Source organism: Mastigoproctus giganteus, chromosome 6 (genome assembly GCF_048544385.1).
Source record: "Mastigoproctus giganteus isolate SK-2022 chromosome 6, ASM4854438v1, whole genome shotgun sequence".
Taxonomy (NCBI): domain Eukaryota; kingdom Metazoa; phylum Arthropoda; class Arachnida; order Uropygi; family Thelyphonidae; genus Mastigoproctus; species Mastigoproctus giganteus.
Window position 1 is genome coordinate 148,944,990 of NC_143580.1, and position 12,499 is coordinate 148,957,488.

Below are 12,499 nucleotides of genomic sequence, written 5' to 3' on the forward strand. Positions count from 1 at the left end.
TTCTGATTTTTTGGATGTGCTTGACTCCTATACATTAAATTTCTTGGAGGCACACCAAAAGTCATACAAACAAATATGCTATTTGGGCTACAGGCAAGTAAGGTTGCTGGGATTGATGCCATGTACCCTATAAATCTTAAGGGAGGCAGCAAGTGAGTGAATTGAATCATTGAGGCTAATTATGAGAGCATCACTAGACTTGGAGCAATTCTTTGGATTTGAAAAGTGCCAATTTATCTCCAATACATAAGGGTGGTTCTAAGAGTGAAGTGGGAAATTACCAACCGATCAGACTAATTTCAGTAGTAGGGAAAATCATGGAGGCAATCATCAAGGGTGGAAGGGTGGAATTCAGGATCATTTAGAAGAAATGGAATTCTGAAGGAATTTCAGCATGCTTTTGTTAAGGGAAAATCATGTTAACAAATCTGGTTAGCTATTTTGACCGGGTCAATCATGAGCTGGATATAGGGAATAATTTTGACATTGTTTATTTGGATTTAGCAAAGCATTTGACCCAGTTCCATATGAGCAGTTAGTTCATAAGCTGGAACAGGTTGGAATCACAGGGAAAATCCTTAGATGGATAGCAGGATGGCTTCAGGGCACGAGGCAGAAAGTCGTGATAAATAGTTATTCCTCAGATTGGGTTGACCTAAGAAGTGGGGTGCCCCAAGGATCAGTATTAGGATCACTGTTGTTTTTAATTTTAATAAATGACATCAATGAAGGGATAGATGGCATGATGTCTAAATTTGCAGATAATGTAAAGATTGGTAGAGTAGTTAATGATCACCACCAAGCAGAGCTTCTTCAAAGTGACTTACATAGACTTCAGTAATGGCCAGAAAAATGTCAGCTATGGTTTAACCTAGCAAAGTGTAAGATATTACCACCTGAGGAACAGTAACCCCAAAATAACTTATGCACTTGGTGGAATTGAACAAAGCCAGTATTGGAGGAAATGGACTTGGGTGTTATGATTCGGTCAGACATGAAGTTTTCCGAGCATTCTAGACAGGGTGCCTCTGTAGCCAGGTGGGCAGGAGCAGCAGTGCGTAGTACACACTTCTTGATTAGACCGGGGTTCGAGCCCGTGCCCACCAAATACGGAGGATGCAGAAAGGTCAGGGAATGACCACTGCATATCCCCGGAGCAATATGGCCTTAGTTGCTAATGCTCCTAAAAAAAACCAAATAAACAAATTCTAGACAGGTTGTAAGGAAGGCCCATGGTGTCCTATCGATGATTTATCGAACATTTGCTAGTAGATATAAGGATGTCATAATCCCATTATATAAGGCTATTGTTAGCCCACACTTGAAATACTGTATTCAAGTATGGAGGCCACACCTAAAGGAAGACATTGAGCTTCTTGAAAGAGTCCAACAACAGGTAACTCCCATTCTGAGATCGGCAAAAGGGTGTCCATATGAGGAAAGACTTCAAATATGTGGGTTGCAGACATTGAAAACTAGTCACCTTAGAAGAGACTTGATTGAGGTGTTTAAGGCTCTGAGAGGCATAAGTAAAATGAATGAGTACAAAATTTTTATGGTTATAAATGATTCTAGAACTAGGGGCTATAAATTCAAGTTAGGGGGGAAGGGTGAGATGTTTAGACATGACTACAGGAAGTTTTATTTTAGCCAGTGAGTTATAACTTACTGGAATAAGTTACCTACATGGGTGGTAGAGGCTTACAGTTTGGGGGAATTCAAAAGTCAGCTGGATAGTTACCCTTTACTTTGCTACTCTAGTCTGAGACATGATTTTGGTCTAAATTTAATATTTACAACTCTTGAAACTAAGAGGTTGAAAATAATAATTTTACATTTATCCACTTATTTGATAGCAGAAACAACTACTCTATTTTAGATTGTTATGTATGCATAAAGCTATGTTATAAAAACTGTAAAGTTACATAACGGAGGTTATATAAATTACTTCTAGTCCTTTTTTTTTTTTTTTTTTTTCTTTCATTTATACGTGAAAAAGATTTTTATTCTGAAAAACTTTGTGCATGAATATAGATGTAAAATATTCATCAGCCTGAACAGAATCATCAATATTATGCCATTCATATTCAGATTGGGTGTGAGATTACTATAACATTGGTCAAGATTTTTTCAGCTCTGGCAAATGCTAAGTTTTCGTTGTTTTGTTAATTGAATTGTTATACTAAATTATTTTCTATAAGTAGTTTTTATAGTTCTAGCCAAGCTCCGTGGTTTATTTTGAATTTAAACAACGATTTTGAAAGTTAATACTTAGTATCTGTATATTTTACATTCGTAAGTTGTCGCCATTGTTATACGATATGGAATACCGTGAGGTTTAACATAAAACTAGATAGCAAAATACGTAGCAGTGTATTAGAAATCTGATAGATTAGTATAGCATTATCAATAAAATTTATTAATCTTATTAAATTTCATTGTTAATTAAATTATACTTAAACAGAATCATTAACCAGACTAGAGCAGCAAAGCAGCATTCACAGAATAGCCAGAGTGCTGTGGCTCACAGGAGAACCGAAGGGGGCGATTCTCCCACGCATCACAGTCTAAAACAATGTGCTAAATGTGAAATGTTTGCAGACCTGTCTAGAACAGGACATGACCTAGCCAAGGATGATGTCTTTGTGTGTGCTAGGTGCAGGGACTGTGAAGAAATTAGGTGCCAACTGAGTGTTCTGATGGGCGTCTATGAGAGTTTCAGGTGTAGGGTAAATGCTCTTGAAGAAATTAATATGAGGAGCCCATCAAGCTCTCAGCTGCCCACATCAATGCCAGAGCTTGCACTTGAACATCACGCAACACAGCGGCAATCCCCAATGCCGAATGGGCTGGTCCCAGAGGAAGTAGTTATTGTTGGTGACTGTTGTCATGGAGATGGGGAATATAGTATGCAAAAAGGGTAGATGGAACAGGACCAGGGTATGCCTTCCAGGGGCAAAAGTTGATGATGTTGTAGAGCAGATATCATCTTTTAAGGGTATAAAAGGTGATATTGTTGGACACGCTGGTACTAATGATCTTAACAGTAAGAGATCTGCAGATTTACTTAACAAGTACAGGTCAATGCTGAAAAAAAGTCGCAAGTTAGGATTAAATTTGAAAGTGTAATTGCACCTAGACACGATAGGAGGGAGTATATGATGAGAGCCTTGTCAATCAATTTGGCCATGAAGAGATTGTGCAAGTCTCATGGGGTAGAATTTTTTTCAGTGTGGTCTATGCTTGTTAACAGGAGAGACTGCTTCTACAGGGATGGGATACACTTAAATAGAAAAGTGCAAGAATATTTGCTGATGCTATCGAGGCAGTGTTAGGTTGGGTCGGAAAACTGCTAGTTTGGGGGGATTCACAGATTAAAAGATTAACGGTAGCTGCCTGCATCCCATCTCTGGAAAGATTTTTGTTGAAACTCAAGCCATTGCTCTTGACATTTCAAAGGCTTTTGATCGTGTTTGGCATAAATAAGCTTTCATCCTATGGTATGCGAGATTTGTAATTGGGTATCCAGTTTTCTCCCTGACTGCTCACTGTGGGTGATGGTATACAGCTCTCTGTCTTCTTACTTCTCCACTAATACTGGTGTCCCCCAAGGTTCAGTTCTTTCTCCCACTCTTTTCCTCTTGTATATTAATGGCCTTCTTCCATTGACCAGAAATCCTATCCATAGTTTTGCTGATAATAGACATTACTTTCCACCTTCCAGTTTGAGAAACCCTGTCCTGCTGAACAGCTTCAACTTCTCAAGTATCCACTGCCAAATCCTTAAATGCTGATCTCCAGGAATTCTCCAGTGGGGCAAAGAAAACTTAATTTCAATCCTTCTAAAACTCAGTCCTGTCTTATATCTCGCAAAAAGGATTCTTCTGCTCCTATTCTTATCTTCGATGACACTCCGATTTCTAGGAAAGATCTTGGGGATTACCCTTAATTCTAATCTCTCTTGGCACAAGCACATTACAAATATTGCTTCCTCTGCATCTAAAAAACTTGGTTTTCTCTTTCGCTCTCAGGCGCCTCCGTAGCCAGGTGGGAAGGAGCAGCAGTGCATAGTACACACTTCTTGATTAGACCGGGGTTCGAGCCCGTCACCACCAAATACGGAGGATGCGGAAAGGTCAGGGAATGATCCCCGCATATCCCGGAGCAATATGGCCTTAGTTGCTAATGCTCCTAAAAACCAAATAACAAACAAACATTCTTTCGCTCTGGGCGAAAAGAGAAAACCAAGCTCGTTTCTTCCCAACAGCTGTTCACTCTGTACAAATCACAAATCTGCCCTACCATAGAATATTGTTCCCACATCTGGGGCGGTGTCCCCAAAACCTCTCGTAAACTTCTAGATTCCATTCAGAAGAGGGCAGTTAGGTTAATTAATGACTCAACTCTAACAGAGTCTTTCCACTCTGTCTCTTAGACGTTCTGTTTTGCTGCATGTCTTTTCTATCGATGGATACTTCCATGGGCACTGTTCTTCCGAGTTGGTTTCTAGAATTCCCGTAATTCCCACTCTCTTTTAAAGCAGTCCGAACACGTGATATAACCAGTGAACATCCTTTTACTGTCCACTTCAAAGTCACAGAACCAACTTTTCTTTTTCCTCATTTATTCATTTAACTGCCGTTTTCTGGAACAACCTTCCTTCATACATATTTCCTGAAAATTACAATCTACAGAAGTTGAAGTCTAATGTCAACAAATATCTTCTTTCATATTTTCAACCCATGCAGAGTACTCAGTATTATAGGTTATAAAAAAAAAAAAGTACCTATACGTAACAATTAGCATTAGTAGAGGCATTTGATGCAAGAAAGCAAGCTTATGCAGCATCAGCCAAAAAAAAAAAAAAAAAAAAAAACCCACTTCCACTTCACCCCTCTGTTCGTTCCAAATACCTGTCCAGCTGAGCCTTAAACTTATTTAGGCTATCAACCTCCACTACTAGGGATGGAAGTCTGTTCCACCAACCAACCACCCGTTGGCTAAAGGCAAATTTCCGCACGTCTATCCTACATCTGTCTTTCCTCAATTTCAATTTATGCCCTCTCAGGTGATTATTCTGAGTTAGAGGAAGAATCCCATCAGCATTGAGTATGCTCAAACCATTCCAGGCTTTATACACCTCTATCAGATCACCTCGCTGGTGCCTAGTCTCCAGACACTGTAATTTGCAAAACTTAAGCCTTTCTTCGTAAGAGCACCCCTTTGTTCCATTCACTAATCTTGTTGCCCTTCTCTGTACTCGTTCCAGCAGCTCTACATCCTTCTTGAAATGAGGCCTCCAGACCTGTATACAGTACTCTAGGTGTGGCCTGACCATTGCCTTATACAATGGAATAATCACCTCCTTATCCCTGCTGGAAAAATTCCTGTATATCATTGACAATACTCCATGAGCTACTCTTGCAGCCCATCTGCACTGCTCAGAGAACTTCATATCTGCCTGCACAACTACCCGCAAGTCCCTTTCATTCTCTACCACTGTCAGTGTAGTACCACAGAGTTGATACATTGCTCTGGGGTTGCTGTTTCCCATGTGTAGTACTTTACATTTGTCAATGTTAAACTTCATTTGCCACCTCTCAGCCCATCTGCTCAACCTTTCCAGATCCTGTTGCAGCAGCATAGTGTCAGTAGTGTCCTTGACAACTCTGCCAACCTTTGTATCATCTGCAAACTTGGACATTAAGCTTGATATATCATCATCAATATCATTTATAAATACAGAAAACAATAATAGACCCAACACTGAGCCCTGAGGGAGTCCACTAATAACATTAGTCCACGATGAGCAGTGTCCATTGATTACTCCCCTTCAACCACCCCCTTATCCATAGCAGCAATTTGCCTCCAATGTCACACTGCTCCAATTTGTGTAGCAGTCTTCCATGTGCAACAGTATCAAAAGCCTTTCTAAGATCCAAGTATATAATATCAAAGCTATTCCCTGCATCCAGTTCTTTTGTGACTGCATCATAGTATCCAATCAAATTGGTCAAGCAAGACTTCCCCTTAACAAAACCATGCTGTGTCCGAGCTATAAATGAAGTCTTGTCTAAATGATCCTGCAGTGCTTCTTTAACCAATGCCTCCATTAATTTTCCTGGAACAGAAGTTAAGCTCACAGGTCTATAATTACTTGTGTCAGCCTTTGATCCTCCTTTATGAATTGGGGTCACATTTGCACATTTCCAGTCTATGGGTACCTCCCCTGAGTCCAAGGAAGCTCTCATAATTATGGCTAAGGGTTTGCTTACTTCCTTTGCTGCCTCCTTTAATATAACTGGATAGATCCCATCCACCCCGGGTGCCTTTCTTGTGTTTATCTTCAACAACCTCTCCTCCACCTTACTCTCAGTTATTTCAAGATTCTGTAGCTTACTGCTAGAGTTGAATACACCTCTGGCATTCCCCTCGCTGAATAACTCCTCATGTGTGAATGTCAATGCAAAATATTCATTTAGTTTGTTAGCTACCTGAGCAGGATCATCAACAGTTGACCCATCAATATCAAGTGTACCAATCTGATTCATCCCCTTCCTTCTAGAGTTTACATAAGTAAAGAACTCTTTGCTGTTTTTCTTTGCATCCTTTGCCAAGGATTTCTCGTAATCTGCCTTCGCCTGCCTAACCTCCTTTGTAACTTGGTTGCATATCAACTTGTATCTATCATAGGCTTCTGTGTCATGTGTTAATTTGTAAGTATCCCATGCATTTTTCTTCTCCGCCATATGCCTCATTAGTTCATCTGACATCCATTTTGGCCTAAACCTTGAACAATATTTCTTAGTTGGTATGTAAAGCCTAGTAGCTTCCAAGATAAGTTCTTTGAATGCTTCCCATTTTGAATTTGCTGTTGGTAATATCATCAGTTGGTTCCACTGTATAGAATTTAAATATTGTCTCAGTCCATCGTAGTTGCCTTTACGGAAGCAATAACCCTTCCCTTTACCCCTAATGGTAGTTACCTCTTTGAGTAAATCCCACTTCAGCACACTGTGATCACTGCCACCTAGTGGTTCATTTATCTGCAGATTCTTAATGCATGAAGAATCACTGCTGATAATCAAATCAAGAGTATTACGACCTCTAGTTGCCTCCCGAACATGCTGATGTAGAAAACGGTCATCCAATAAATCCACAAAAGCCCTGCTAGTGTGTGAGTGACCAGCCCCCAAATTCTAGTCAATATCTGGGAAATTAAAATCTACCATTATAAGACTCTCTGATTTACTGGCCCACTCTATTTCCCTGTACAGTTTCTTATTATACTCATCAGAGTCATTAGGCCTATAGCACACTCATACTCTCAATTTTGATCTCCCAATGCTTATGTCACACCAAACTGACTCAACACTGCACTGTCCAGCGATGTCGACTGGCTTCACTTCCTTGGTTTTTATGTGTTTCTTAACTAATAGCATAACCCCTCCCCCTTCCTATCCTGTCTATCCTTTCTGTAGACGTTGTACTCCCCAAATTCCAGTTCTGCCTCCCTTATATCTGTGTGATACCACGTCTCTGATATCCCAACAATATCTGCCTTTGATGTTTTGAGCAATACCTCAAATTCATCAAATTTATATACTAAACTCCTAGCATTGGTGTACACGCAAGTATACCTGCACCTGTTTCTATTCTTAGCTACCCTAACACAACCCATGTGTTTACTTGTACCGCAATGGCTCCCAGCAGTCTCTGAAATATCATGTATCTTGTTTTTCAGGCTTCTGCTCATTCTAATAGAAGCAGTGCAAGAATCTCTTTCACCTCTGCCAGTGGCTACTGTCAATCTATTGGTCTTTGTCTCCCCCCAAGCTAGCAGTTTTCCGACCCACCTAACACTGCCTCGATAGCATCAGCAAATATTCTTGCACCCTTTCTGTTTACGTGTATCCCATCCCTGTAGAAGCAATCTCTCCTGTTAACAAGTACAGTCCAGGCTGAAAAAAATTCTACCCCTTGAGCCTTGCACAATCTTTCCAGGGCCGAATTGATCGACAAGGCTCTCATCATATACTCCCTCCTGTCGTGTCTGGGCAGAATTGCAGACACTTTCAAATTCAACCCTAATTCTCGGCTTTTGTTCAACAGTGACCTGTACTTGTTAAGTAATTCTGCCGGTCTCCTACTCTTAATATCATTAATGCCAACGTGTACAACTATATCACCTTTTGTGCCCCTAAAAGATGATATTCGCTCTACAACGTCATCAACCTTTGCCCCTGGCAGACATACCCTGGTCTGTCTGCCAGGGGCAAAGGTCATACAATGATCCTTTTGAATGAAAAAAAAATAGTATGGAAAACATATTAATTTAAAAAAGGTTGGTTAGGCATGGGTAATGCCCTTCCATCATTTCTACTATCCAGATAGTATGAATGCATCGTTTATTCATATCTCATATTGTGAATGAACCTTCAGAATGAGTGGCCGAGGTATTGCACTGCTTTGAATAAGTAACTTCACCAGACTAGTGTTACTTATTCTCTTCAGATACTACCACCCAGATGGCACCATTTCGAAACTTGTTGGCTTACTCATTGTTGGGTGGGCAGTACCCTGTTGTTGCAATAGCGACAACCTGGTTATGAAGTATAACTCCATAATATGAGAGATGCTTGATGGGATGCATGGTTTAATCTTAAACTATTTCTTGACTAAACATCCAAGATTATGAAAAAGGTTGTTTATGCATGGGTAATGCACTTCTATCATTTCTTCTACCCAGGTAGTATGTGTGCATCTGGTTATATCTTGCATGGCGCCTCCATAGCCAGGTGGGCAGGAGCAGCAGTGCGTAGCACACGCTTCTTAATCAGACTGGGGTTCGAGCCCGTGACCACCAAATACGGAGGATGCGGAAAGGTCAGAGAATGACCACCGCATATCCCCGGAGCAATATGGCTTTAGTTGCTAATGCTCTTAAAACCCAAATAACAAACAGACATATCTTGCATTACCATGCATAAGCAATCTTTTTCATACTCTTAGACATTTAGTCAAGAAATAATTTTAGATATTTATTTAACATGATATACTTAAGATAATAAAGTAATTATAAGGAATTGTGGGAGATGTGGTTTATTTCTTTGGCAATTCTTTATTTTTTATTTAATTTTAGTTTACTTTATTGTTTATTATTAGTTATATTTTGTAGTTTACAATAATATACCTATGTAAATCTAAGCAGACGCTATTACGGAATTTTTAGTGCGAACCCCCTGGAATACTTTTGTGAACCCCGAGGCGTTCGCGAACCACCAGTTGGGAACTGCTGCCTTAATAGTTTAGTAGTTTAGGCGAATAGCTTAATAAACTATGTTATTAATTTCATATGATATAAGAGTGGTATTAAATATAGTAATAATCATCATTTTTCATACTTTGCTGTATTCCATTTGTGTTAATTACTTTTCTTAAAATTCTGTAATAACAGTTTCAATGATTATCATTAGTTTAAGGATCCTTGGGAAAAGAATATTTAAATATAATAATAATGATGAGAATGTAGTAAAGAATATATATATGTGTGTAACTGGCCTCTAATAATGAAAATTTGGCCTGTAACAATGAATTTTTTTTTCAAAATCATCATCCAGTTTCTAGAGGAACAAGGATTGCCCTCCCTAGGTTTAATGCCCTATGTGTCTTTATGACAAACTCAATAAAATGTGAGCATTGGTTTTATTTTTAAAATAACTCTCAGTTTAGCTCAGTTAAAGATATATATATTTCAAAAACAAGAATATTATGTACTGAATTTTTTTCTCAAAGTGTTTGTATAATAATGTTTTTAATTATTTAAAATTTTATGCATGATACATTTCAGAAAAGGTTGTCCGCTGATGATCAACTGTAATGAAACTAAGTTTGGATGTTGTGCAGATGGGATGACTATGGCTAAAGGATTAGCTGAAGAGGGTTGTCCAGAAGAAACCTGTGATACTTCAGTTTGGGGTTGCTGTCCAGATGGGGTTACAAAGGCAAGTGGAACTGATTATGATGGTTGCGAATTATTACCAGTAAATCCATGTTATAATACAACATTTGGATGCTGTCCTGATGGTACTACTTCAGCAGAGGGACCACTTCAAATGGGATGTGACTTGGATGTCTCCTCTACAGATGATTGTGAAAATTCTCTATATGGCTGTTGTCCAGATGGAATTAAACGTGCAGAAGGACTGAATTATTTGGGATGCATTGATACTTCTATTACTATTTCAACTCCTCCTCTTCTGTTACATAGATCTTGCAATGAAAGTCAGTTTGGATGCTGTCAGGATGGAGTAACACCAGCTAAAGGTCTACACTTTGAAGGATGCTTAGAAATTGATGAAAAAATCCACAGTACGTTACCAGGGCCTATTCCTTGTCACCAATCTCACTTTGGATGCTGTCCAGATGGTATAACTGCTGCACAGGGAAAAAATAATAAAGGATGTGACAATTTAGAAGGAAGTGGTGATGATCAGCCTGCATGTATAAATACTTTATTTGGATGTTGTGGAGATGGATTATCAGCAGCAAAAGGTCTGAATTATTTGGGATGTAAAGATAATAAATTATCTGTCACAAAAATAACAGATGATAATGAGAAAGCATCCACTTTACATTGTTCATCTTCCACCTATGGTTGTTGCCTGGATGGAAGAACTGTTGCCATTGGTCCTAATTTTGAAGGTTGTGAGAATAATGAAAATTTAAATATTATGAAAGAAAATAAAGAAATGAACAAAGAGCAAAAGGGACAGGAAGAAATATTTGAAGGAAATGAACTATACGATAAGGAAAACTGTTTTCTGTCACCATATGGCTGTTGTTCTGATGGAATAACTACAGCTCTAGGTCCCAATAAAGAAGGTTGCTGCCATGCTAGTGTATTCGGTTGTTGCCCTGATAATATCACAGAAGCTTTTGGTCCAAATTATAAAGGCTGTAATTGTAAGACTTTTCCTTATGGCTGCTGTCCAGATGAAATCACTCCTGCAAATGGATCAAGGTGAGTAATTAAATTATTAAAAATCTAATACATTTTATTTTTTTGGTTAAATAGTTTAACAAGAATGAAAAGTGATTTTATAGCTATTATTATATATTATATTTTATAGCTATTGTTATATATTATATTTTATAGCTATTGTTATATATTATATTTTATAGCTATTATTATAATCAATAATTTTGTAGCTTTTATTGTAAAATCTATAGCCTATAGATTTTATACCTATTATATACGAGGTCTGTTTTTTTTTTTTTCATGACAAATTAATCATCCATATTTTGATGGGCCTTTTCAAAATAGCCTCCATTTGATGAAATGCATTCCTTCAATGTTTCTGCCATTTTTCAAAAACATGGTTGGAAGCCATTTTTGATATGCATTTGAGAATCGCTTCCGATGTCTTTACAACTTCTTTTGACAACTGGAAACATTTTCTTTGCAGCTCCTTCTTTAACTTTTTCTTTTTCTTTTAACTTTTTCTCTAAAAAAAATAAAAAAAAAAATATATATATATAAATAAATTGCAGGGTGCTAAGTCAGGGCTGCAGGGTGGATGAGGAACACATTTGACATGAATGCTGGCTAGGTACTCAATGACAATAGGAGCAATATTAGGTCTCGTATTGTCATGATTCTGTATCCACCCACCTGCATGCAGTTGTAATCTTCTGCGACGAATATGATCCCACAAAGTGTGCAATGCAGTTCTGTAGTAAGGTCTTGTAACAGTTGTATGATTGGGGACACAACATGCTTGTAAACTATTCCCTGAATGGCAAAAAAAGAAATGACCATAACCTTTCCTGCAGAAGCCACAGCTTTTACTTTATTCAGTGTTGACAGTGATAGACTTCTGCACAGAGCCTTCTTTGCTTACTCTCTAGATCAAAATGATGAAGCAATGTCTCATCTCTTATCTGCCATAGCTTTTTATATATTTTTTTTCGCATCTGCCTTAGCTTTTATTTTGATAAGATAAGACCTTGGGCAGAACCTCACCATCTTCAGTAACCATCAGTTGCAGCTCCAGACAAACCTCCATGCAAACTTGCTGTCGCTCAGGTGTGAGTAGTCTTGGACCCCAGCATGAACAAATGTGTGTCATACCATGTTTGCTTCTTGCTGATATTCTCAACATGTCTGCCTATTGCCTTACTGTAATATGATGACCTTCTCTCATAATTACAGAAGCAGTGTTTATAGTCTCTGTAGTGATAGCAGTGGTTGGAGCTCCAGGACCACCAATTTTTGTAATTGAATCATGTTCATTTTTAAACATTTTAAACCACCTTCGAGCTGTGCTATATGGAAGTGTAGTCACTATAAGCCTCTTTTAACATTTCATATGCTTCAGTTGATATTTTCTTGTGATAGAAACAAAATTTGAGAGCAGCATACCGTTCTTTGTGTGCGTGTCATGTCCATTGTTACATAGGCAAAACTTGACTCACCACCATGATCATACCATGTGCA

General features: G+C 38.5%; 1 protein-coding gene across 1 annotated transcript in view; it reads left to right on the forward strand.

Annotated features, from left to right (window-relative positions):
- The window catches only part of LOC150084650 (papilin-like), a 967,274-nt gene that overhangs the window by 524,103 nt on the left and 430,672 nt on the right, over positions 1–12,499 (forward strand). The window contains exons 18-19 of the mRNA XM_090376529.1: positions 9,851–10,730; positions 10,806–11,023. Of these exons, the coding sequence (XP_090232655.1) occupies positions 9,851–10,730; positions 10,806–11,023 (1,098 nt within the window). The remainder of the gene's footprint in view (positions 1–9,850; positions 10,731–10,805; positions 11,024–12,499) is intronic.